Here is a 27,410-nt window from a genome sequence, read left to right as displayed (position 1 = left end):
TTTTTATAAGATATAATTTTATAAGTAATATAAGGTATTTTTAAATTTTATTATATTATTTTAATAATATTAATAAATATTAAGTAATTTTACTTTATTTTATAATAATATATTAAGGTATTAAAGGCTTAAAACCTTATATTGCAATATATAATTATAAAAAATATTAATAAGCTTATAAATAAAGCTATATTAATAAATATAATAATTAAAATAATAATAATTTAGCTATTATAAATATTAAAAAGTAATATTATCTTAATAAGCAATATAATAATAATAATTAATATTTAAAATATCTTTAATTTTTTTTTAAAAGTAATAACTTTTAATTAAATTTTTACTTAAGTTAGCCTTATTAATTTAAAGGCGGTAGTTATAATAAAGAATCTTATAAAAGTAGTTATAATAATAAATATTAGCTTAATAAAGGTAATAATAATAATATATAATATAAAAAGAAAAAGTATTTTATATATTATAAAAAGAAATATTAATTAATAAATTATTTACTTAAAAATTAATAATATATTAAAGCTATATATATTTATATATATAAAGATATTAAATAATAAATTAAAAATAATAAATTTAATATATTTCTTATTAGCTTTAAAGGTTTTAATTTTAAAGTTATTAATATTATAATAACTTTAGCTATTAATAATAATAAAAAGAGGTATATTTATTATACTTTTTTAATAAATTAAGTTTTTTTTATAATTTTTTTAATAATATAAATAGCTTTAATATTTATATTAACTTTAAAAACTATTTATTAATAAAGATATTTATTAATTAAGATTAATATTTTTATTAATAATATTAAGGCATTATATTAAATATAAGTATAATAATATACTTAATAATTAAATATAAGTAATTTTAAGCTTTATAATATTAAGTATTTTTTATATACTTAAATATTATATAAGCTAATAAAGTATAAGTATAATTTAACTTAAGCTTATTTATTAAGTTACTTAATATAATATAAATTAATATTTTAATAAGGCTATTAATATTTTATATTATAAATAAGCTTATTTCCTTTCTTTTTTATATTTAAAATATAAATAAAAACTTTCTTTTTTTTTAAAATATTATTAATAAAGTAATTTAATAAAAAGATAAATACTTAAAAAAAACCTTTTTAATTATTTAAAAATAAAGATATTTATAGATTTTTTTTAATATAAAAAGTAATAATATATTAATAATATTTTTAATAAAAATAAAGCTTTAATAACTTTATTATAAGTTTAAATACCCTTTAATTAATTATCTTTTATGCCTTTTTATTAATGCTAATTATAATAATATTAATTCTTTTATTTTAAAAGCAATTTTTAAATTTTATTATTATTATTAACTTTATTTTATAATATTATAATATTTTAAGTTTAATCTTTAAAATAATATTAACTTTAATTATAAGATTATTATAAATATTATATATTTACTTATTTTACTTATTTTATAAGTTATTAATTTAATAATCTTTTTTTAAGCTAAATATTTTTTAATTTTTCTTTTTATAAAAAATATATAAAAAGTTATTTAATAATGCTAAATAAATATTTATTTAAAACTTTTTAATTATATTATTTATAATATTAATATTAACTTTATTTTAGTAAAATTTTAAAGCATTATATAAATTATAAATATTACTTATAAATAAATATTAATAAAAGTATATTAATTTATTAATAAGGTTAAAAAATATTATACTTTACTTTAATAAGCTTTTAATATTTTTTATATTAAACCTTTAAAAATTTATATTAAGAAAGCTATTTTATAAATAATTATTAAAATAATAAATAATATAATTAGCCTTAATAGCATTATTTTAATACTTTTTATCTTTAATATATATTTAAAATTTATAAAAAACTTTACATTAACTCTTTTAACTTTTAAAAAAGCAATAACTATTTAAAAAATTATAAAAAAGCTATATAAGGTTTATATTAAATAATAAGTTAATATAGCTTTAAATATTTATAATAACTTAAATATTATAAAAATATTAAGTTTTTTATTATAAAGTAATATATAAGTATAATAAAAAAAGCATAATTAATAAGGATTATATAAATTGCTTAATATTAATAAATACAACCTTATATTAAATCTTTTAAATAATTTAATAATTTTTTAATTAATATTAATTTAGCTATATTATTAAAATAAAAATAATAAAGATAATATTTAATTAGTTTTTAATTTAAATAATGCTTTTAATAAGCTTATTTAATTTAAACTAAATTTAATCTTAATAATATTAAAATTACTATAACCTTAATAATATATATAACCTAAGGAATTAAAAAATAAGTTAAAAAAATATATCTTACTTAATAAAAAGTTAAGAACTATAATCTCTTTTTAAAGCTTTAATATAATAATATAATTAATACCTTAAGTAACTTATTTAAGAAGTTTAATTATAAAGAAATTATAAAGTAAATTAATAATAATATCTTTTACTTTAAATGCTTTAATTTTAAAATGTATAAAGATATTTAGCTTTTTAAATTATGCATTATTTATAAAATTAAAGGTAAGATTAAAAAGCTATATAAGAAATTATAGCTTATTATTATTAAATATAATAATAAAAATAAGTATAATATTTTTATATAATTTTTAATTATTTAAAGAGTTAATTAAAAGCTTTTAATTGCTTTAGCTTTATTCCTTTTAATATAAAGCTTTTAATTAAAGCTTTAAAATATTACTTAAGTATATTCTTAATTAAAGTTTAAACTTAAGCAACTTATTTTATATTACTTACTCTTTAAAATTTAAAATAAATACCTTTTTAAAACTATTATATAAGTTATTAAATTACTTTATAATATTATTAAATTTAATATATATTAATAAGCAACTTATTATAAGTTTTATTATAATAATTTAAATATAATTATTTTAATATATAATTTATACTTTTTAATTATAAATTAAGGAAAAAATATTTTTATTATTATTATTATATAAATTAATAATACATTATCTTTTAATATTTTAATATTTTTAAAGTTAAAAGAATAAAAGATTAAAAAGGTAAATATTTAATATAAGCTAAAAAAAATACTTATCCTTAATAAGTTACTTATCTTTAATAATATAATTATAAGTATTTTTAATAAAGATACTTTATATCTTTATTAAAAAAGCTAAGGTAAAAAGATTATACTTATTAATAATAAGGTTAATAATTATACTTAATAATATATAAAATAATATATATAAAAAGCATACTTTATTTTTATTTATTAATTTAAGGTAATGTTTAACTTATTAATAATAACTTAAATTTAAAAGCCTTTTTATAAGAATTATAATAAGCTAAATTATTAATTATAATGATAAATTAATAATTTAAAGCATAAACTTTAATATATACCCTTAAATTTATTTTAAGCTAAATTAATAATTTTTATTAATAATTTATTTATTAATAATAAAAACCTTAACTTATAAATTAATTTTATTATTATATTTATAAATAAAATATAAACTTAATAAGCTTTTAAATAAAATATTAAAAGTAATATTATTTATTAATTTTTAATAAAGTATTAAAAAGTAATTTAAAGCATTTTAGCTTTAAAAATTTATAGTATAATTAATAGCTTTAATATAATTATAATGCTAATAGCTACTTTATATTAAATTATTATATATTTAAATATTATAATAATTCCTTTTATAATATATATTAATTTATACTTTTTATATAAATACTTAATTAAGCTTAATATAATAAAAAAAAAGCGCCTTATAATTAATATTATAATTCTTTAATAATTATATAAAAAGCATAAGATTTTTAAAATTTATTAAATTATTAAAAATTATAACTTAATTAATATCTTTATAAAAAATACCCTTAATAATACTCTTTAATGCTTTATAAATATAAATAATATTATAATTAAAGTATAAAGTTATATAAATTATAATTAAAAAGATAAGGTAATTATTTAAATATAATAAAAAAGTTAAGAAAATTATAATGCATTAAGGCTTAAACTTAAATTATTAAAGTATAATTTAATAATTTATTAATAAATTGCATTAATATAACCTTAAATATTATTATTATACTATATATTATAAGATTATTATATTAATATTAATGCAATTAACTTAAGTATATATATTATATAATTATAAAGATAAAAAATTGCTAAAAATTTTTAATAAGGAATAATAAAATAACTTTTTTAATTAAAGGTAATATATAATAAAAGTATAAAAGTTTAATTTATATTTATTAATTACTTATAAATTACTTTATAATATATTATAATTAATTAACTTTAAATTATATTTTTTTTAAGAATAAATCTTATATTTAAGATTTTTATAATAATGCTTATATATTAAGAATTTAAATAATAAGGGTTATTATTATTTTATAAGTACTTAAGTTATTAATTTATATTTAATAATCATTCTTAATTAAATTTTATAATTTAATATTTATATATTAAAATTAAAAGTATTATTATTTATTAACTTAATTAATAATCTTTATCCTATACCTTACTTTCCCTTTATTTAAATACCTTATTTATTAATTTTTATAACTTATTAACCTTTATTTTAATAACCTATCCTTTAATTATACTTTTTAATTTCTTTATTTAATAAGTAATATTAAGTATAGCAAAGCTTAAGCTAAGTTAAATTAAGAAATTTTAATTATTTAAAGATTAAATAATTATATTAGCAATTTAAGGATTTAATTTAATTCTTATTTAATTTAAGCATTATAAATAATAAAAGCATAAGTTTATAAAATATATTATAAATAAAATATTTATATAATAATTACAATCTTTTAAGCTTTTTAATTTTATATAATTAAAATATTTTAATATATATATATACTTAATTAACCTTTTTTTATTAATTATATATTTTAATAAATTAATTAACTTTTAACTTTTTAATAATACCTTAAGCCTTTTTATATACTTACCTTTTATAATAATATAATATAATAAAATAATAACATACTTATAATTTAATTTATATATATAATTAATTAATTACTTTTTAATCTTAAGTTTAATTTAACTTAATACCTTTTTTTCTTTTATACTTTTTAAAAATAATATGCATTTATAAAATAAAGATTACTAATATAAGAATAATAAATATTATTTATATAAAGGATTATTTAGGATTAGATAGCTTTGGCCCGTTAAAATGCCCGGTAAGTAGCAGCCTTAGCGCTATATATAAAATAACTAGCATAATTAAGCCTTTTGCCTTTCTTCCTTCCATAGTTAATAACGATTAACTATTACACCAACTAAATGTTATATTATAATACGTAACCCAGCCAACACTTAAATTATTTTAATTAATTATAAATAAAGTTAATAAAGCCTTTTAATAATTAAAAAAAAAGCTTTTAAAAATTAATAATAATATAATATCTTTAAATATTATTAAGATAATTAAATAATATAGCTTAAGGAATATATTATATTTTAAAGACTTATTAAGTTAATATCTTATTTTTTATAGTAATAAGGGTATTAATAAAGTTATTTTTAAATTATTACTTTATAATAAGAAAAATAATATTTAGGAAAAGTTTAATAATTAAAAAAAAATTCCTTATAAAGATATTAAGAAGTTAATATAAGGTAGGTATAAACGCATTTATGCGCGTATGCAGGTATGGGCCGGCCGGGATTAGGGGGCGGCCGAGATCAGGGCCGGGGACGTTACCTTGCAACCAGATTTCATTACTGCGGTCCAGAAAATTCTCGCTGTCGGGGAATCATTGGTTGTCGATGCACCGGTCATCGGTACCGTTGCCACTTTGAGTACCTCCAAGGCCGCGGACCCTGCCGGATTTGAGTCAGCCTTCAAGTCAGTCTGTGCGAATTCAAGTTGGAGTCAAGGAAAAATGGATAGATATGAGGACAACCATGGATCCTCTCTTTGGTTACTTGATGAAAAGCATAATCGCTCAAATCAATCGATGCAATACGTGGCATTTCCTCCCCTATACCAAAGCTCCATCGACTGTCCTGGACTTTTGCCTTACGTCCAACTCTACAATGTTTATCGGCAGCAGTGCCAAGGAAAATGGTCAATCACCCGCGCTGGCATTCAACTCATCAATGGTTCCTGTGACGGCGCACCTATGTCGGCGCCTGAGCAGAAAATGATCGTGAAAAATACAATGAAATTGACGGATTTCTATATGCCGACTCTCCTCGATTTCTTGGCCCCTTTTTCACCTTTTGGGTCTAGAAATCAATCGAGCTGGAATGGGCCGTACACGGCGACTTCCGTGGCGGCAATGGTATGGTCGAGAGTTGTGGCTCTCAACACTAATGACGCTCCTGTGGGTGCCGACAGGGGATACAATACGAGTACAATGGCCGGAGCTGCTTGGACGGAAAACAAAAAATTCCTCACCTTTGACGAAATCAAGTTACTATATCCCGTGAGTCTGTCAAACCAGACGATACTTCATATACGGCCAACACTACGCAGGTCACGTTTGCTTTACTTCATTTTGGCCGTTCAACCGATAATTACCGTTGCTATTGTCTGCTTTATTTTAACAATGCATTCGATCCCACTGGATAAGGGGTTTGGTCTGGTATCGATCCTTTCTGGCATCAACGCCCACACTCTCGACATCTTGTCTGGAGCATCACTTTCTGGGGAACTCAAACATCCTGTAAAGCTGATCATTTGCCCCACTGATAATGGGCAGACTGGCAAATTGGATTTCTGGGCTATGCCCATCGATGAAGGATCAGGTGGAAAGGCAAGGTTGCGCCGCGATATTCTTTATTATTGACCACAATCTATTCTCAAGTACTTATATCATAAGAAAGCACCCTTTGTGTAGCTTGGACACTGATTGCCACATGTCCAAAGTGAAGGCATAGTAGAGGAAAACGGCATTATTCCTGACGATTATGATATGTGAAACTGATATTGGCTCCATAATCGTGCTCAGCTCAGTAGCAGCAAACGGGACCAGGAAAGGCACATGCGACTCAAGCCGGCCATCTTGAGGGAGGCGACAGTCTGCAACGGCGTCCATGCAGCACAAATCCAGTAAAAGGGGGATGGGGCGGAACATGACCGGATAATATGTTCTTTTACCGCTACATAATGGAAATCAAGTGAGACAAGGACGTGTATGAATATAAGAATTTGATTGTACATACTGTGAAAACGACCAGAGAATTAGAGAATCAGTCACAGAGAGGAGAGAGAGAGAGAGAGAGAGAGAGAGAGAGAGAGAGAGAGAGAGAGAGAGAGAGAGAGAGAGAGAGAGAGAGAGAGAGAGAGAGAGAGAGAGGAGAGAGAGGAGAGAGAGAGAGAGAGAGAGAAACTAAATTAATACGCAGGACCTGACTGGTCTTACAAACTATTCGTCTTCAGCGCACAAGTCCCAAGGTTGGATGTGGGTGACAATGAACGCCTCAGGCAGGCAAATGAGATTTCAGGCCACTGTCGGAACCACATATTCTCATCGAGGTCGTCAGGGTGAAAGCCCGCCTCGTGGGTCTGTCGCTCACGGGCGACGATCTTCATGTAGTCACTTTGCAATGCCAGGTAGCTCTCAAGGGCAGAATGGCATCTAGCTGGCCCATCTTCGTCGCTCATTGTGACCGGTGTAGGATTATTGGCCCCGAAAACTTGGAGCTGATCCCAGGAAATATGGCCCCGAGGGACGTCGACCATTATGACCAAGTTTCGCACCCCAGGGAAGGTGAGAAACAAATCATGCAGTACAGAGCCCTGATACATAGAGACCCTAATTAAGTTCTCGTGATCCTCCCGGATCTGAATATTTCGCAGGTGAAAAACCTGTTCCAACGTCTGGAGGCTGAGCATGACGGTGTCCATGTCGTCCTCGTCAGGGAGGCCCTCACCAATCGGGACGCCATCACAAATATCCATGAACCGTGCCATGTCATCCGAGAGCCAGAAAACATCTGACGTATGCGAGAGGTCAAGCCCCATCAGCGCGTTATCGTTCTGAGGGGGTTTGATTATTTCGTCGGGGCGACCGAGAGACCGGGCCGCCACGTGCCTACTGGCACTGCATACACCCAGTAGGCTGCTGGCCACCACTTTCGGGTTCTCCGCGTGGAGCTCCTCCCGGTTTTCTACCCTAAACTTCCAGCCGCTGAGGAGCTGCAAGCCGAGCAATTCGGGAAGATCCGTGTCGACAATTTGGACTTCTTCGACGTCCAGGAGTACAATGCGAGGTTTCTGGGTTGCGAGAATGACCTCTTCGAACACCATGAGCTGTAGCTCGAAAGGTAGTAATTGCAAATGGTGAAATGTGCTAGACATTGTTGCTGTTGGTGACTGTGCAGAAGTTGAGAAGGCGATATGTTGCAGTTGGTAGATGGGTAACACTCCGGAAGCAGCCTGTATAGTTATTTTTTGTCACCAATCTCTTACCTGTTGACAGCCTGCCGGATGCCAATTGGAGTATTCTTAATGGGAATATGTCAGAATAGTGTACCTGTAGGAATTAACTAAGACTTTATACATCGCAGTTGTTTGGCTGTTTTGGACAATGCTAGTCACCGGGTACATCCAAACAATGATTTCTCGCTGTGTCGTATCAAAGGCACGGCTAATTGCATTGTGTGCGGAGCAGTCAATTGTTCCGGTGCGCCTCACGACGAAAATGACATTCTCTGTATTCTCAACGGCTCGTCTTTTGGTGGGTAACAACGGGGAAATGGCGAGCGAGGCTTCATGGCCGTGGATACAATAACCAAGTAAGCTCGTCTACGGTCAAGGCTGTGCAATGAAGTGGAATCGAGGTCTGCACAAGAAAGCTCAGTTTACACCTCAAACAACACCGCCCACCACTGGCAGTGTACTCCCGTATGTAACTGTGCCGCTGTTTAGGACTCCCCAAAGTCATGTCATCTGGTAGTCTCATTTTATTCAATTTCATTGCCTCGTTTCCCGGATCGCTTCTCTGTCCGCGGGGAGAAGTGCTTTCAGGGGCCATCTAATTTGCTAATGCTCGGGATGTTAAGCCAACTCACAACGATTTCGGCAAGTTTATCCGCGATCCCCTCTGACGTTAATTCCTGGGCGCATTCCATTAGCAGGGCCGGAACACAGCATGCCAAGCAAGTGGCTCTACACAGGCCTCGGGACTGCACCTACAGGGAGCAGTACGACCAAAATGCCAGCAGAGTAGCATTCTACAGTAAAAAGATGATATCAAAAAATACGAAGAACTGCCAGGTCTGCGAAACAGCCAAATCCATCCTTTCGCTCTCCTGCCACCTTCATCGAAGCCTGCCATCGGATGAGCTCACAAAATGAAGGGCGCCGCTATTCTGAATGCGTTCATTGCAACAGCCGTGGCTGCTCCAAGGCAGCACCATGGGTCACTCTTGAGACGGGCAGACAGGGACACCAGCATCGTCTGGGCTGGTGGCGTGGTCCGAAGCGAAAACATCACGGCAGTCACGGGCACGTTTCGGGTGATACGGTCGACACTGCCCACCGTGAGTGAGCCGGGAAAACACGCGTATTCTGCGAGCGCCTGGATCGGCATCGGTGGCTACACCAAAGTATGCCGACAGTGGCCTGTGGCAGGCTGATGTTATGACCCAACACCACGCCCTGACAGGTGAGGTCTGGCACCAGGCTTAGTAAGTAATGTCATTGAGACGCACGAGAAGGCCATTGTATTGCTAACGCATTATACAGGTATGAACTGTATCCTGATCCTCCCCGTGTTTCTCGACATTGGCAACATTCCGGACGGCGATGTACGTATTTTAAATTCCTCTGCTCGATTGTTTCCCTTCCAGTCAAGTAGACAGTCATGTGCTCTGTCAATTCTACCGTACAGTGTTGCTAAAAGGTTCTGCCCAGACCATCAAGGTATCTCTCGGGGTCCTTAGCTCGACACAAGCAAACGTCGATCTAGAAAACCAGTCTACGGGCAAGGGATTCAGTCAGACGACGAATATTACTCACCCAATTTGCCAGAAGACGGCCGAGTGGATCGTGGAGCGTTCTTACATCCTCTCTGGACTGGTGGGGCTCATCGACTTTGGAACCGAAACAATCGACAATATTGCGTACACCGCTTCGGATGAGTCTCATACGACGGTTCCTGATGATGTGATACTGGTCGACATTGTCAACGACGAGGCCAAAAACACGATACAGACACACACGAAATCTCACGAGGGCTCCATTCAGGTCACTTTCCATGGTAGCTAGGACTGTAGCCTGATAGCATGTCTATTTATAAGTGAGCCTAACACGCCCTTCTCCTCCTGGCGGATAAGCTAGATCACGGAAGCGACATCCGCGCGGATAAAAATGTTGAGCTGTTGTCTTCGAAAGTAAAGTGATTCTTCCTGTTTTCAAGAAACACCGAACCATTCCGAATGTATGATCATGACACAAAGGGGAACCAAAGATCAAAAAATCGATCCACCTGCATGACATTGGGAATTAACATGTGCGAGTCAGTCACAAGCGCCCACCTCGGCATCAAACTTTGCTTCTATCCCGTTCTAAGCCTCAGCTCGATCGCTTGTGCTACCAGGCCGAACTCGAGGCCAAAAAGGACACAATGTCCGCAAAACCCTGCCCGCGCTTGACCAGTCCTGTCTCAATCGATCCTGCACAACAAAGAAAGCCCTGCCGGACCGCGCCGCCCCTCGAGTTCCACCAACCCAATCGCCAGGACAAAGATCGTCACGTCCTCCGTCATCGTCCACCATCCGTTGTCCCCGAGCCACACCCTCGGCCGTCTCATTAATACCACCTCACAAGCAACCACTCATTATCTCATCACCCTCCCCAAAACCCCTCCAACCAATCATGGGCGCACTCGGAGCCACAGCCACGGCCGCCGTCGCCGGCCTGCACGGCTACATCCTCGTGCTGCAGATGTTCCTCTGGGACAAGAAGGCCGGCATGCGCGCCTTCCGCCAGACGCCCCAGTCCGCCGCCCAGACAAAAGTCCTCGCCGCCAACCAGGGGCTCTACAACGGCTTCCTCGCCGCGGGGCTCGCGTGGGGCCTGGCGCACCCGGTCCCGGAGTTTGCGAGCCAGATCCGCCTGTTCTTCCTCGGCTGCGTCGGCGTCGCGGGCATCTATGGCGCTGCGACCGCGCACAGGAAGATCCTCCTCATTCAGGGCGTCCCCGCTGCCCTGGCGGCGGGGCTGGTCCTCTCTGGGCTGTGATTCTGGGTTTGGGCGGCGATGGGAGGAGGAGGTGGTGGTGGGGATGTGCGTCTGGTGAGGAAGGGGTGCGCGAGGAGGTCTTTTGCTGGCGTCCGGTCCAAGGGGTTGTATTTGAAGACGGATCTCACCAGGTTGACGGCGGAGTCGAGCTCCCCGCGGGGGAGGCACCACTCTTTGATCTCTTCTGTTAAGCCTTCGCTCTCACTGTAGGTGTCGCTGCCCTCGCTTCCCTCTGCCTCATCGTGCTGCTGCTGCTTCTGCTGCGCGTTGATGGGGACAAAGAGGGTGAGGGTGGTGGGTTTGGCAAGGAATGCAAAGATCACGTCTTCCGTGCCCGATTCTTCAAGTCTGCATTTCTTTGCCTTTACTAGCTCTTCCGACGACAGCGAGACTGTCTCCGATTCGGCCATTTCGCCGTACTTTCTCTTCCGGGTGGCCCCCTTAGAGGCGATCCACTTGGCACGGTATGGCTGCGGCAGCGGGCCAAGGGCGTCTTCCCACCCGGGAACCGGGGACCATGTCCCCGCCGTCTTCTTTCTTGCGAACGGGTTCCTGGAACCGAGGACGTGCATCAGGGTGCAGCCGAGGGCCCAGAGGTCGGAGGCCTGGCTGGGCCGGGAACCGAAGAACTGCTCCGGCGCCCGCAGGGACACGTCAATGGTCTGGTGGTTCGGACGGTCTGAGGTCTCGAACGATGTACCGAAGTCGATAATGGCGATCTCCTTCTTGAAGTATTTTGGGTCGACCTCGGGCCAGTAGAAGCTCTCGTAGATGTATTTCGGTGCATGTGGTCCCGGCCCGTCGTGTCCTTCGGCATAAAGCTCTTCATAGTTGAACTGGTTTAGAAGAGGGGTGATGTCGTCGATGTCGAGGTCGCTGAGAGTAGTTTGAAGGAGGATATTGCCAGGGTGCAGGTCGCCATGGGCCATCCCCTTGCTATGAAGGAAGGCCAGGCCGCTCGTGACTTGGGAGCAGACGTCCTTTAGGAAGTCGACATCCCCAAGAGCCTTGGCCTTCATCACGTTGGGCCCAAAGGACAGGCATGACAACGCACAGATGTCGTCCGTTGGGGCCATCCTGCCAGAAGTGCTCCAAGGGGACTGCCAGGTGATTCTTGTATGCCTCTTCCACGCTGACCTCGTCGTCGTCTTTCGAGAGCAGCGCGAGAAAACCAACCTCTGTCTTGTAGTCCTCCCCGCTTGTGTCCGCCTGCATGACCTTGACGGCCCGCAGCTTCTTGACCTTTCTGTCCCAACACATCCAGACGGTACCGTAGCTGCCGTATCCGAGCTTCCGCAGCACAGTGAAACGGCCGGATTCGCCAAGTTTGTCCTCGACGAGGATAGGGTGATAGCCGCCCGGACGGTAGTATCTCAGCGTTTCGTGGCGGGAAACGTGCTGGAGTGGACGGTATCTCATTTTAGACGGTTTGCCTGTTGGGGCCGACGTATTCTCTGAGGATGTAGTGGAAGCCGATGAGGCTGAATAGCCAGGCGCAGGCGTCTTGAGGGCGGTGGAGGAATCTGCCATGGCTGCAGAGAAGGGGTATGTCCAGGACAGGGTGTATTGAGGAGGTCAAGTATGCTTTTTGAGTGAGTTGAAGATGCACCAAGGAAGTGCCAGTTGATTGATCGAGTTGATGATGTTGGGCTTTTTCAACGTTGGTTGGGAAAGAGGGCTGAAATTTAAGCTCCAGGAGAGTGAGTGAAGTTTCAATACCTCAGTTACAAGTGAATTGTGAGGAACGCATTAAGTATCACCGCAATTGTGCAGTGGCAATTGTTTGCATTTGTCTGCCTAGGTATGTCCTCGCTGGTGATTGTATTGAGCACCAGAATCACTACAGGCAATGAATGATTGGCTATTTTCAGACGACCGACCGTACCGCTAAGGGATACGCCCAACCACCTTGCACAGGGTTTGCTTCAATTTTATTGCCCTAGCTTTGGAGTGAAGAAGGCCAGCCGCACTGTAACTAGCCGTCCAGTCCAACACAATGAGAGACTCACCATTCAATGTTATTTTCATCTGACCCCAATTCACTTCCATTCAGCTCAGTACAATATAAACGAGGAGTCTGCCGTGTAGAGGTATCCAGGTCTTTAATAATTATCTACCCTGGGGCTAATGAATCCTGAAGCTATGCCGCATCACCAAACTTTTCCCAAACTGTTGCAATTTTCCCCAATTTTACCTTGGCGCCACACTTCGACTCCGCCTCAACAAAAAGCTCGGCCTCCTCCTCGGAGATCGAATGTACTCCCTGATCGCCTGTGAAAACGACTGCTTCCGCCTGCTGAGAGAAAGCCGCTGCGCAAGGGAAGGCCGCGGAGCCGGCATGCCCGACCGCCTCCGCGGCGCCGCCGCCTGGCTCACTGGGGCAGACGCATGCCTCCTGCCCATGAGTCCCTGTGAGCTCCGGGAGGCATTTATGCTGCTCAGAGTCCTCTGTTTCTCCTCCCGGATGTTTGTGAACTTGACCTGGCGCTGGTTGACGAGGTCCATCATGTGCGTTGGCGACGGGGGCGGCTGCCCTGGCTGCTGCCCTAGCAACGGCGCCGAGATGCTCCTGACGGGGTACCGCCTCATGCTGACGGGTGGGCGTGATGACTTGTTGACGTGCACCGTCTGTGGCTGGCCAGGGACCTGTCGGAGCATGCTCAGCGGTGGTCTTCGCTGTCTCCCCTCGGCCTCCGACTCTGGGATGCCTGGGAGGTCCAGCGCCAGCTTTGGGCGGGCCTTCGACTTGGGCGAGGGCGAGCTGGAGACGTTGCGTCGACGCTCTTCCCATCTTTGTCATAGTGAGACGTCTTGATACGAAGCTGTACAACCTTGCTAGGTCCCGACGCCGAGGACTTGCGAGTGGGTATTTTGGGACCGGCGGGTTGTTGTGGGCTGTCTGAATTCTCCGACGCTTTTGAGTCCAATTCCAATGGTTTGGCGGCGTGTTCACCCTTGTCGGCCTCAACGTTGACTGTCTCAGAGTGACTGACCTCAACTCCGGGGAGTGGCTCGTGGTGATGGAGGCTCTTCTCGTGGGTTAAGTTTGATCTCGACTCATCCTGGGATGGCTTGGGTGCAGACACCTCCACAAAATCTATCTCGTGGACACCAGGCGGCGCGGTGCCGACTGACTTGTGCTCGACGCCGGCAGAGTCAATTTTATGAAGTTCATTGGTCGTCTCATTTCCGTTGGGCTGGGCCTCAACGGGTGCCGACCACAGCTTGATGTTGTGGAGGTTCGCCTTCAGGTCGGCAATGTCGTCGTGCTCGCCGTCGTGCTCCCAGTCGTAGTCTGGGTTCGCTGACCGTCTTCTATCTTCAGATATGACAGTCGATGTTCCGGAGCGTTCGGAAGTGGCATAAAAAGAGTCTGCCAAATGTTCTTCCGCGGGCTCATAGGTGGTGCTGACAGACCCAGTCGATGTCGAGGACCTTCGTCGAGGGTTGGTGGATGAAGACGACTTCCTCCGGGGGAAATGCTCCCATGGCCGCCTCGTCAAGTTCATCATGGCCGTCATGGATCGTCTTCTGCGGCTGGGTGTTGTCTTTACGGTGTGGTTTCCTTTCTTCTCGTAATAGGAGACCATGTCCTTCACGCTCGGCGTAGGAGAAGCTGCGTGAATCATGTTGGCCACAGGACGGTATAGGTCGGCAAATTTCTTTGTTCAGCCTGAAGGAGCCGACACTCTAGAGCACACCATGAGAAGAAATTCAAGAAGGGGGCAGGCGAATGTCTCTTTGTTCGAAATTTCGGACCGGCGACGGGACTTTGCTAGTAATAAGGGCTAACCTGGTGCTGGGCCCAGACCGACCAGCTGCTGAAAAGGGGTCGAGCTGGAGCAGTGGCATAGAGTCTCGAAGCGCCACGCTGGTATTCCCAACGTTAGTTCCTGCAGCATGACTTTTCTGGCACAGGGCTTGGACATCCACCCCAGATCTGGACACAATCCGTCCGCGACGCTACTCCCGAACATTCCCAACGGGGCTAGCAATACGGGATGTTGGTGCGCGCCGTGCCATCCGCTGCCTTACGAGACCAAAGCAAAGGTTTCTGCTGTGTGCGATGACTGCCCTTTACAACAGTGAGTCAATTGATTGCGAAATGCAGATAGATGGCAGAAAATGATGGCCCCATGCTTGTGAATTACTGCGTTGTGGACACGCATGGAAACTGACGGCATCCCTGGGTGTTTCGGTAGTTGGACGACGGCATGGCCCGACAGCCCTACGGTTCGTTCTAGTACAGCCCAGCTTAGCCATTTCCGGGAAGATCTGACCTTGTTTCTTTTTCTAGAGCCGCTCGAGCATTTTAGGGCGACTCAGCTCGCCATCGAGTCGATGCTCGAGCACAGTCCGAGATGGAGGAAAACTCTGCAGCTTTGAGCCAACCTCCTGCACAAGCCTGAGTCTGGCATCGAGTCTAACCGTCAACGACCCACGTTTGCAGTCATGGAGGACATGATTGGCAGAAGAGGGATTTTGCCCTTGTCAACGAAAATTGCGCAACGTCTGGTCGCCCTTCCCCAGGTGCTGCCTGAGCTTGGACCGCAATGCCGATCCCACGAGTCCTCAAGTGCCAACCAGAGCGTCCCGCCCGTGACTGACACTCGTATACTGGTCAGCACCGAGCTGTGACTTGCCGTGTATCCGACGCTCTCGCGTGAATTTCGAACAAAGAAAACCTGCCATCCCCTAACGCCTCAACCTTGGCGACTCAACGATACGAGGCCCACATTCTGCTCGTTGCCACAGCCTAAGATCGCCGGCGCCTGGTGATACGAGAAGCGGGCAGCTTTCCCCGGACTTCGTCCACCGTCGTGAGGAAGAGCGCCGATGCTCCGGTTGTGCCGTTCGCATGGTGTGTAGGTGGAGCATCCAAAGACAACATGCTGTACGAGATCAATAGGCGTAGTCTTAAACCTGGACTAGACTCCAAATACATAGAATAAGAAGTGGCCAAGGATCCCACCTGCAAGGCCAACGATGACTGTGGACTTGGAGATTTCTGTCGTAACGGCGTCTGAAATAATAGCGTTGGATGCTTAGTCAATTAGGCTAGCTAACGTCTATTCTACGAGAGGGAAGGCCCCTATTTATAGTTATTATCCTCCATACAGTGGCAAACATATGGGGAAAAGGATATCCCGTATTAATAATAGCCTAGATATCTAGAATATTCCAACACGGCGCAGCGTTGAGATGCAAAGCTTGATGGGATAGGACCGCTGAGGCCAGCCGTGTCTCTAGAAAGGTGCCTATCCAGTAACTGCTGGGCTGTACCTGATGCTCGACAATTGCACGCAAATCTCAACAGTAAAGCAGCTCCCAATTGATGCCACAGTGGCCGTGTGCTTCGGGAAACCAGCTCGGGCGTGTCAAAGAGTCTAGGAGCAGTGATCGAGTTTCATGTCAGAGTCATTGAACAATTCTCAACCGGAGCAAGGACTTTAAAGCTCCAACATTTTACGGGTGTATTGTAATTGCGACCAGCAAACGAGACGCTGCTACTGAGAGACGCGGCGCAGGTGTCTTCTGGAACCTCAGTTGCCAAATTCTTACGGCTACTCCATTAGTGCGAGAAGCTGGAACAAAAACCGTCTCAGCCGTGGGATGGCATCTGCCACTCTCTCCATCCGATAACTTCGGTCAACGACAGCAAAGCTGTCAGATGGATCCGGGCGCTGGCGGCAGCAGAAGCACGGCCAGATGTCAGCACATGACCCAGCCCTGCGGCTTGTTTTGGCTTTCCTGCTGTCTCATGGACAAAATCGCATGTGAAGAGTCTGATCTCGGGTCTGGCCAGTTCGATTAAAACAAAGTCAAAGTCAAACCAAACGTGTCCGTGTCAAAACCCAGGGGCCTGGCTGAGCAGCTGGAGCCTGAGCCTGAGCCTGGCCCGGCTGTGCGTTTAGCAGCTCGGACGGTGCGAGCCGTTTCGGGTTGCCGTTTCTTTGCTGAGCGGACTCCGTTTCTCTTTACCGTTTCAGTGCAGGCCTGCTTTTTGGAACGGGCTCTTAGATTCACAGACCTTATGGCGTGCACGCGCAACATTCCCGTGGGTCGCTGCCTCCAAAGCTGACCATCCACGACAGCAGCCTACGCCTTGAAGATTGGACTTGAACGCAGGCCCGCTCCTCGCGCCAGCCAGCTTGAACATTCAGATGGTGCGGGCAAACTTCTCTGCAAGGGAATCAAGACCCGGTCGATGGATCAGCCCTGGGACATTTTCTGGAGCCAGCTGTAGGATGGCATCAATTGAAAGGAGCGTGTTTCGATGGGGACCCGACACGGCTTTTCGATGTTGAGCATACTCTTCACCAATTCAGACATCGCTAAGCAATGATAGAATTCCGGAATGCATCATCAGGCTTTTGAACCAATCAGTGTCTCGCGGGAGTTGGACCACGTCAAGAACTGCGACTGTTGGTAGGTCTCTCGTACGTATGATAATCGTATGGGAAGCAATCGTGTATTAATATTGTTCTATCTAAGTTCTGAAAGGCTACGTGCCCCATAGGAGATAACTAAAGTAGCCTCTTAATAATAAGGGTTATACTTATTAATACTTAAAATTTTCTCTTCTTTTAATAAGTATATATAATCCTTATTATAATTAGCTTAAAATTATAATTTATTACATATTATATATATATAATCTTTATTATAAAAAAGCATTACTAAAAAGGTTTAAAATTATAATTTATAAGTTTTAAAGCAAGTCTTAATAACCCTTGCTATTGCATTATTTCTTAAATTTATAACCTTTATTATTACATTATTTTTTAAACTTATAATTATTATTATTATATTATCTTTTAAATATTATACTTATTATTTTTAATATTTAGCTTTTAAGATTGCTTTTTTATAGAAATTATTAACTTTTATATAAAGGCCTTAGTTTTAAATCTTTTCTTTATAAGGAAAGTTAATATTTATAAAGTTAATATTAAACCCTTTAACTTATATTTATTTTTATTATATATCTTTATAATATAAATATTATTATTTTTATCCTTATTCTTATTATTAAAATATATTTAATATTGTTTTAAATTAATTTCCTTTAACTACTTTTTATTTTCTTAAAACTAAGCATTATAAGCAGCCTGCTTATTTATTATTTCCTTTTCTTGCTTTTTATTATTCTTTTTAATTTCCTTAATAATTATCTTTTGCTTAAATTACTTAAGTAATAATATATATTTTTTAATAAGTTTTTTTATATATAAGCTTTATATATATTTATTAATAATTTAATATAAAAAGTTTTAAAGCTAAGTTAATATAATAATTTAATTCTTTAATAATTAAATCTTTTTAATTTAATATATATAAAAGATATTTAAAATTAAAATTCTTATTAAGTTATTTATTATAAAAATTATAATAATTTAGCATTTAAGATAGTAATTATTTTAATAATTCTTATTATTAAAAATACTATATAGTTTTGCATTAAGAGTTTTAATACTTTTAATATAAATATATAGCTTTTTAATTATATTATTAGAAAATATTTATTTATTTTAATATTAAAAGTTATTAATAATTTAAATAATAGCTATTATAATAATATTATTTAAAAAAAGTATTTTAGCTTAAGTTATAATTATAACCTTTAGCTTATTAATTTTAATAATTCCTTAAAAGTTTATCTTAATAAGCAATTTATTCTTTTTAATACTTAATATAAGAGTGAATTTAAAGGTAATTTTTATAATCTTTATTAAGGTTTTATTAGCTTGGTTTTAATTATCTTTATTATTAATAATAATTAAATTGCTATTAATATTAAGTAAATAAAAGTTATTATTATTAATATTTTTATTAATATTTATTAAATAAGTAAGTAAATAAGAATTATTATTATTAATATCTTTATTAATATTTATTAAATAAGCATTATTAGCAATAACCTTGCTATAAAAGCTAATAAAATTAATAAGCTTATCTTTATCCTTATTAATTAAGGCAATTTTAGCCCTTTTTATAGCCTTAATAATACTTCCAATCTTTATCTTATTACTTAATAAAAATATAATTATAATATTTATTTTATTAATTAAGGTTATAATTACAATATTTATAAGGAAATCTTAATTTTAATTAAAGGTTATAGCAGGGCTACCTTTAATATTAATTATATTAATGGTAATTATGGCAATAATCATATTAATTATATCTTTAACATAAGTAATAAATATAATATTTACTAAATAATTTTGCTTATTATTATTATCCTTATAAGATATATTAATAAAAATATTAAATAATTCTTATAAGTTATTATTAATGTTTTTTATTATAATAAAAAGGAAAAGATTTTATAGGAATTTAATAATTAAAATAAATATTTATAATATAAAACTTTATAATTATTATATAATAATTATTAATTTATTTTTTAATTATAAGAAAAGTTAATAAGTTATAAATAAATTTAATAAAAGTTAGTTTTAATATTATTATTAATAAATAATAATAAAAGGTAATAATAATAATAAGGTTAACTTTAAAATAATAATTATTAATAATATTAATAATTATAAGGTTATTTTTATATATAATAAGGTATTAAAAAGGTATTAATTAAAATATAAAAGGTTAAAGTTTATATTAAGAGTTTTAAGTTTAAAAGATATAAGGTTTTATAATTAGCGGCGGTAAGGTTAAAAGGAAAAGGTGCTAGCGATAAGTTGCTCCTTTTTTAATAAAAAAGAGCTACTTTAGGTTTCTTAATTAACTTATTTACTTATATATAAAGCTTATTATTATTAATAAGCTTTTATAATGCAATATTTAAAGTTAGTTTTATTATTATATTAATAAAATTATCTTTTTTATTTATTTACTTTACTTTAATAATTTCTTTTATCTTATATAACTCTTATAATAATATAATATTAATTATAAGGCGCTTTTTCTTTATTATTCTTAGCTTTATAAGGTATTTATATAAGTTATATAAGTTTATATAAATAATTAAAGGTATATTTAATAATAAAAGTTATTTTATAGCTATCTTAATTATTATAGCTAAGGAGATTTTAATATTTACTTTATTTATTATATTATAAATTTTATTTATTAATATGCTTTAAATAATATATTTATACTTTATTAATAATTAATAAAGATTATTGCTTATTATTATAAATTCCTTAGTTTCCTTATAAGTTTTATTTATAAGGATAATAATATATTTAAGTTAAAATATTAAGTTTTAATTATTTATAAATAATCTATTTATAAATATAAAAAGTTTTACTATTTTAAGATTAAGAAATATATATTTAATTCCTTATATAGCATTATTTATTTGCTATAATAATTGCATATTTAAGCTTTTATAATTTCCTGCTTTTAAGTTTTATACTTATATAGTTATTAAAAGATTATATAAGGCTTTTAATTAATAGATTAAAGCTATATATGCTTTGCAAGTTCTTTATTTAAGGTATTTTTAAAAAGCATCTTTAATTATTGCATTAATAAAAATAAATTTATTAACTTATTTTTTTTATTAAGTAATAATTAAGCTAGTAATATTTATAGTTATATAAGCCTTGTTATAATTTATTAAGTTTTTAAGCATTAACTTTTATTTTAATTTTCCTTATAATTTCGCAGCCTTTATTTTAATCTCTTCCTTATTTTGGAATTTTAATATAAATAAAATTAATATATTATTTATTTATATATTTATTATCTTAAAGGGTTATATAGGCTTTATAATTATTAAGTAAGAATTATATATAAAGTAATTTATCTTAAGCTTTTATTAATAATGTTTTTAATATATATTAAATTAATAAATATTGAATTTTGCTATATTATATAAAGGTTGAATAATATAAATAATTATGCTTAAAAAGTATTTATTCTTTAGTTTTTTTAATAGCTTTGCAAGGATTATCTTATATAGTTTTAACTTTACTTAAGGGTAAGCTTAAATAATATCTTAAAGTATAAGAATTATGCCTTTTTCTTAAATTAATAAAGAAGTAAATATAAGAATTATTTATTAGCTTATTCTTTAAATAATTAAGCTTTATATTAAGATTAATTCCTTTTTATTATTATTATAACCTTAAATAATAAATTGGGATTTTTTATATAGTTTTATAGTTTTACCTTTTACCTTTTATATTATGCAAAACTTAAAAAAATAATATTTATTATATTACTTTGCTAACCATTTCTTAATTTAAAAGATATTTTTAATAATAAGGTTATTAATTTTTATTTTATTAAACTCTTTAAATAATAAGCTTAATATTATAATAACTTTATCTTATCTTAATTTAATTGCTAAGTTATAATTTTTATTTTCTTTCTTTAAGATATATAATATAATAATATAATTTTTTATTTTTAATAATGGTAATTATATAATAAGTTGCATTTAAAGTTTTATAGTTAAATCTTTTATTTATAAGGATTGCATTTTCTTATTATTATTTTAATAATATAATTAAATAATTATTAACTTAAATATTATAGCTTTATTTAATATATTTAAGGTTATATTATAGCTATTTATGGTAATAACCTTATATAAACTCTTTTATCCTTTTTTTTTTCTTTATATATAAATTTTACATTATAGTAAGTATTTTATGCTAAAGATAAGTTTAACTTTAATATTTAATATATTTTATATTTATTATTTAGCTATGGTTTTTTATAATATTTTTATAGCCTTTAAAATAGTTTTTACTTACTTTTATATTAATAATAATAATAGCAATTTATATAATATTTATAAGTATGCATTAAAAACTAAAAATATAGGAATTAATTTATTTAATTTAGTAATATTATTAATAGTTTTTATAGCTATTTATAAAATAGCATTATTATTTATATTATTATATAGTTTAATATATAGGATTTTATATGCTTATTTAAAGGCTTAATAATATTTTTTAACTTTCTTAATAAATTAATATATCTTTATAAGGACTTATTTATATTTAATTCCTATTATTTATGCTTTTAAATGGAATTCTAAAAATATAAAGTTTATTCTTATATTATATTTAATAATATTTAATAGTTCTTAATATATATTAATTTAAAGCATTTATAATATTTGCTATGCAATCTTTATAAATATAAATTTTAAGAATTTTGCTTTTTAAAAAGCAGTAGCTTAATTTATAATATGGAGAATTAAATATTTACTTAAATATATTACATTAATTAAGATTTCATAATTAAATTTATAATTATTATATAATATAAACTTAAAACGCTTAAATATAAGTTTATTTATTTAATAATAGTAATATATCTTTTTAATTTTTATTATTACTTATTTATTAATATTTAAATTACTAGCTTTTTTAAGCATTTAATATAGTTAATTTATTAATAAATATTTAAAATAATGATAAAGTTTCCTTATTTTTATCTTTAAGAGGAAATATATAGCATTAATAATTTAATTTAGGAAAAACTATAGGTAACCCTATTTTTTAAGTATTAATATAATAGTTATATTATTAAAGGAAACTATTTTATTTATAATATTATTATAATATACTTAAAGCTTATTTATATTTATTAGGCAAAGTAAGAATGGAATTTATGCTTAAATAATATGGAAGTTAATATAATTAATTAGGGTGGAAACTTCTACTATGCTAAGCAAATTAATAATTATTCTATTATTAAATTTAACTTTAGCTTTTCTTATAGCGGTTATATTAATTTAATACTTTAGGTTTTCTTATTATAATGCAAGAAATTGCTTATATTTAGCTATGGATATTAACAATGCTTTAATATTTAGCAAGATTTCTTAAAAATAAGTTTAATTATATTTATTTTTTAAAATAAATTAGCTGGCTATAATAGTTATCTTTATTTAAAAGACATTATTTCTTATGATTTAATGCATAAATGCTTTATTAGCTAGGAAATTAATATTTATATAATAAACCTTCTTATTAAATTTTATCTTTATAATATAGGTATTATTATTATAATTATTATTTTAATCTTATTTATCTTTATATTTATAAAATTCATCTTTATTATTTATCTTATATTCTTTAAACTTATTTAAAAAAGTATTAAAGTTATTATTATAACCTTTATATTTATATTATATTAAATAGCTTCTTTTTATTAAATATTGCTTATTAATTAAATATTTAATTAATTAGCATTTTTCCTTTTTATAAATATAATATCTTTTCTTTTAAAGTTATTTTCCTTTTCCTTCTTTATAAGTATTATTACTTTAAGCTTTATAGCTAATACTATAGGATCTTAACTACTTAAAGCTTAAATAGCTTAAGTTTAATTAGCTAAATTTTTAATTTCCTTAAAATGCTTAAAATTATAATTATTATTTTTTTTTTAACTTTTAATTATTATATTTATAATTAATATAATATTAATTTAAAACTTTATTTATAATATAAATTATAATTATATAGCTAAGTTATATTTTTATTATAAATCTTAAGTTTAAAAATAACTCTTTATATAATTAAGCTAGCTTAAAAGGAGCTATTTTTAGCTTAAGAACTCCTTTATAAGCTTTAATTATTATTATTCTTAAGTTATCCTTCTTAATATAATTTTAGTTTAATGCTTATTAATAAAGTTATAGCTTATTAAGCATTAAATATAAAACCTTATATAAGTTTTTATTTAAATTTTATATTTTTATTTTTATAAATATTATTATTATTTAATTTATATAATAATATTAATAATTAAGATTTATATTAAAATGCATTTTAATTTTAAGATATATTATTATAAATATATTAATTTAATTTATAAAATAAAGATAATAAGCCTTAGCTTAATCTTTAAGTATTTAAGGAAAAACTATATAAAATTAATTTAATTAAATTTTAATATAATAATAAATATTAAAAAACATCTTTATTTTATTATTTAACAAGTTATATAAATCCTTAGTATATTTATAAAAATTATTAAAGGTTTTTATAAACTATATTAACTTTATTAAATTTAAGTATTTATTAAGAATATATTATAAGGAAAGAATTTTATATAGGTTATACTTTTTATTTAATAAAAATATTCTTAAGGTAACTTAAGGTTATGCTAAGTATAATATATATTTTTAATATAAGCTTTATTTTTATTTCTTTATTAATAATAATAAGCCTTGCTAGCTATATTAATTTTTAATAAATTATATTATTAAGTTTAAGTTTTATAATTATATACTTAAAGCTAATAATAGCAATAAATATTATTTTAAGGATTGCCCTTTTAATAATTATTATTATTTAAAGCCTATCCATAGTTTTTATAAAGACTATACTTATAATTACTATTTTTAAAATTATATGCAATATTTATTTATATTTAATTTTAAGGCTAATAAGGCATTATAAAGCTTATTATTAATTTATTTTAATTTTTCCTTAGCTTAAATTATAGCAATTAATTATAATACTATAAGTTAATTATTACATTTTATATAAATGCCTTGCATTTAAAGAAAGACTTTTAAGTATTATTAATAAGGATTTAGCAATGCTTTAAATATTACTTATATTTATATTATATAATCCTTATAATAAATAATAAAAAAGTTATTATTATAGAAATTTTATTATATATAACTTATTAAAATACTTATTAAGTAAGTAATTAAGTATTTTATTAATACTCTTTATATAAGGGCTATAAATTATAATTTTAAATTAATATATTTATAATAAGCTAAGTTAATTAAAGTTTATGCAAGCATTTTATTAACTATATACCCTTTAATAAAAGCTAATAGCTTTTTAACATTATTAATTATTCTTATAAGTTTTTATAATAAATATTATAAGGAATAAAATTAATAAAATAAAGAAATATTAATAAAATAAATAATATTTAAAAATAAGTTAATAATAATAATTTAATAAAAAATAAGTTATGATTATTAAAAGGAAAAAGTTATTAATTTCTTTAAGCCTTAAAAGCTAGGGCTTTTTCTTATTATTAAGTCCTTTTATATTAGCTAAAAGCATAATATATAACTTATGCTTGCTTATAATATAGCATTGCATTAGCTTTAGTAATTATAATAATTATAAGCTTTATTTATTAATAAAATAAAGCTTTATTAAGTTTTATTAAGTTTTAAAAAAAAGTTAAAAATAAATTTATAATAAGTTTATTTTTAATAAAATCTTATATATAATAAATATATATTTCTTAAATAGCAATAAATATATATATAAATATTATAAGGAATGCTACTTAATTTATTTAATCTTTATAATATTTATTTAAGGAATTTAATAATATAAAAAGGCTTAAAAAAGTAATTATTATTATATAGCGCTTATTAATAAGGAAGATATAATTTTTAAATTAAGGAAATCCTTATGGAGTTGCCTCTTTTACCTTATTAATTTATAATACTTATAACTATTAATTAGTATTGGTAAGTTTCTTATACGTATGATAATCGTATGGGAAGCAATTATGTATTGGTGTTGTTCTGTCTAAGTTCTAAGAGGCTACGTGCCCCGTAGGGGATAACTAAAGTAGCCTCCTAATAGCGAGGGTCGTACTTGCCAACAGCGACAGCCGTGTAGCAAGGCTTCTGTCAAGGTACACGGCTTTGGCCAACAGTGCGCCCAGCATGGATCAAGCCCACTTCGAACAACAATCGAGTCAATGTAACAGTGAGAGGAGCAAGGCCTTAGGATTTCATCGAAGTATAAGTATGGTACTGATTGATGCTAGCCCCCTGTTCAAGCAAGTGATTTCCTCAACGCGCCCATCCTCACCAGACGTCCCTCAGATGGAATCAAACAAATTCCGAAGCATTCCCATGTGCTGCTCTGACAACCCAGTGACAGTCGCTCCATCACAAGGCTCATTGAAGACAGCCTCTCCGCATCGATTGTCAGGAGGAACCTCGCTCCAAATTGCCTTCGCCTTCTCGCAGCAGGTGGGGTCTACGTTGGTGATGGAGAACACGCCGTCCTGCGCCTTGCTGTAGTCGGCGTGAAAGCCTCTGTGGACACTCATGCATTGCTTGAGCTCGTCGAAGTCCTTTGGAGGGATGCTGGGGAGGTTGAGCTTGTGGAGGATGATGTCGAGGAGGCTTGGTGACCGTGCGGACGCCTCGTGCTTGGTGATGGCAGGGCTTGCGGTGGCCAGGGCGGCCAGAGCACTTGTGAGAACCGTGGAGAGCTTCATGTTGACTGGGAGCAAAGGCTAGTGCAGATGTCAGTGATGGGACGTGGGATGCGTGTGTCTTCAGAAGAGCGTACCAAGTATGTGCTGGGTGAAGACTGGGGTTTCGGAGCTGTCTAGCAAAATGATGTGGTGAAAGACTGGTAGCTGTGTCTGCAGCTGTAAGAGATGGAGATGAAGTTGGGGAAGGAAGAAGGTCGTCGAAGAGGGGGGGCGGGTCTGTTTTTGTGCTCGAAGGGACCGTTTCCGAATGAGGCATGCGCGATCGATGCAATGAGAACGGGAAGCTGCGGTTGTCACGGAACGGCCTCACCACCTGGCAGTAACATCCTCTCACTTTCATTTGTTCAGGGTCCGAAGGCGCGGCTGTCGACGCGCTTGATTTTTCTCAACAGCTTCAGACTCTGAGCTGTACCTGTACCTACGTTCTGTATTCCGGTGTCTCTCAGTTGACATGTCTTCTTCCGGGACTGATGAACGAGCTGAAGATTATGTACGAAGATATACGTAGGCTTCGAGCGGCAGCGTGCAGAGCAACCCACCAAGGCAAGGTCCCCGAAATAAGATCCCTATCAGGTCCAGTAGAACATTTTAATTCCCGTATTCTCTTGCCCTGCCATCCCATCTGGGCAGCCAGCGCCCATGTGAGAGTTTTGTCCAGTCTTTGGGGAGCTGCGCATCTCCCTCAGAAAAGTCGGGTTAGGGTTCGGTGCATGCTGGGGGGGGGGGTAGGCATCCATCTACCCTGATACCAACGCTTCCCTTTCTGTGACCTTCGCAAAACACTCCCACATATCTCTCACTTTCGTTTCACCCTCCTTTCTCTGATTCCTTCGATCCAATTCTCTTGTCGTCTTATTCAAGTTTTCGGCACCGAGTCCTCGGCTTGTTCCCAAGCATTGTCTTCGACAATCTCCAGCAGAGCCTTCCTCAACGCGTTGCAAACGCAGCCT

The 27,410-nt window shown here is 32.9% G+C and overlaps 5 protein-coding genes across 5 annotated transcripts; 2 read left to right on the top strand and 3 right to left on the bottom strand.

Moving 5' to 3' along the window:
- Nucleotides 1-7,425: 7,425 nt before the first annotated feature.
- Nucleotides 7,426-8,367, bottom strand: INS49_014402 (uncharacterized protein; the record flags this gene model as incomplete). The annotated part of the gene is made up of 1 exon (XM_043175093.1): nucleotides 7,426-8,367. The coding sequence occupies one exon, from the start codon at nucleotides 8,365-8,367 to the stop codon at nucleotides 7,426-7,428; it is 942 nt and encodes a 313-aa protein (XP_043022038.1).
- Nucleotides 8,368-9,362: 995 nt separating this feature from the next.
- Nucleotides 9,363-10,278, top strand: INS49_014401 (uncharacterized protein; the record flags this gene model as incomplete). Its single annotated transcript, XM_043175092.1, has 4 exons — nucleotides 9,363-9,617; nucleotides 9,677-9,698; nucleotides 9,757-9,818; nucleotides 9,925-10,278. The coding sequence occupies 4 exons, from the start codon at nucleotides 9,363-9,365 to the stop codon at nucleotides 10,276-10,278; spliced, it is 693 nt and encodes a 230-aa protein (XP_043022037.1).
- Nucleotides 10,279-10,857: 579 nt separating this feature from the next.
- INS49_014400 (uncharacterized protein) lies at nucleotides 10,858-15,230 on the bottom strand (the record flags this gene model as incomplete). Its single annotated transcript, XM_043175091.1, has 7 exons — nucleotides 10,858-11,304; nucleotides 11,382-12,353; nucleotides 12,430-12,651; nucleotides 13,630-13,980; nucleotides 14,034-14,557; nucleotides 14,667-14,869; nucleotides 15,202-15,230. The coding sequence occupies 7 exons, from the start codon at nucleotides 15,228-15,230 to the stop codon at nucleotides 10,858-10,860; spliced, it is 2,748 nt and encodes a 915-aa protein (XP_043022036.1).
- A 237-nt stretch (nucleotides 15,231-15,467) lies between these two features.
- INS49_014399 (uncharacterized protein) lies at nucleotides 15,468-17,500 on the top strand (the record flags this gene model as incomplete). Its single annotated transcript, XM_043175090.1, has 3 exons — nucleotides 15,468-15,486; nucleotides 15,551-15,607; nucleotides 17,349-17,500. The coding sequence occupies 3 exons, from the start codon at nucleotides 15,468-15,470 to the stop codon at nucleotides 17,498-17,500; spliced, it is 228 nt and encodes a 75-aa protein (XP_043022035.1).
- Nucleotides 17,501-25,997: 8,497 nt separating this feature from the next.
- On the bottom strand, nucleotides 25,998-26,460 carry INS49_014398 (uncharacterized protein; the record flags this gene model as incomplete). The annotated part of the gene is made up of 2 exons (XM_043175089.1): nucleotides 25,998-26,005; nucleotides 26,130-26,460. 2 exons carry the CDS (start codon nucleotides 26,458-26,460, stop codon nucleotides 25,998-26,000), a joined length of 339 nt encoding a protein of 112 aa, XP_043022034.1.
- Nucleotides 26,461-27,410: the final 950 nt, after the last annotated feature.

Source organism: Diaporthe citri (genome assembly GCF_014595645.1).
Source record: "Diaporthe citri strain NFHF-8-4 chromosome Unknown scaffold_7, whole genome shotgun sequence".
Lineage (NCBI taxonomy): Eukaryota > Fungi > Ascomycota > Sordariomycetes > Diaporthales > Diaporthaceae > Diaporthe > Diaporthe citri.
Note: the sequence above shows the minus strand (reverse complement) of the source record. Positions and strands in the feature narration are given on the sequence as shown.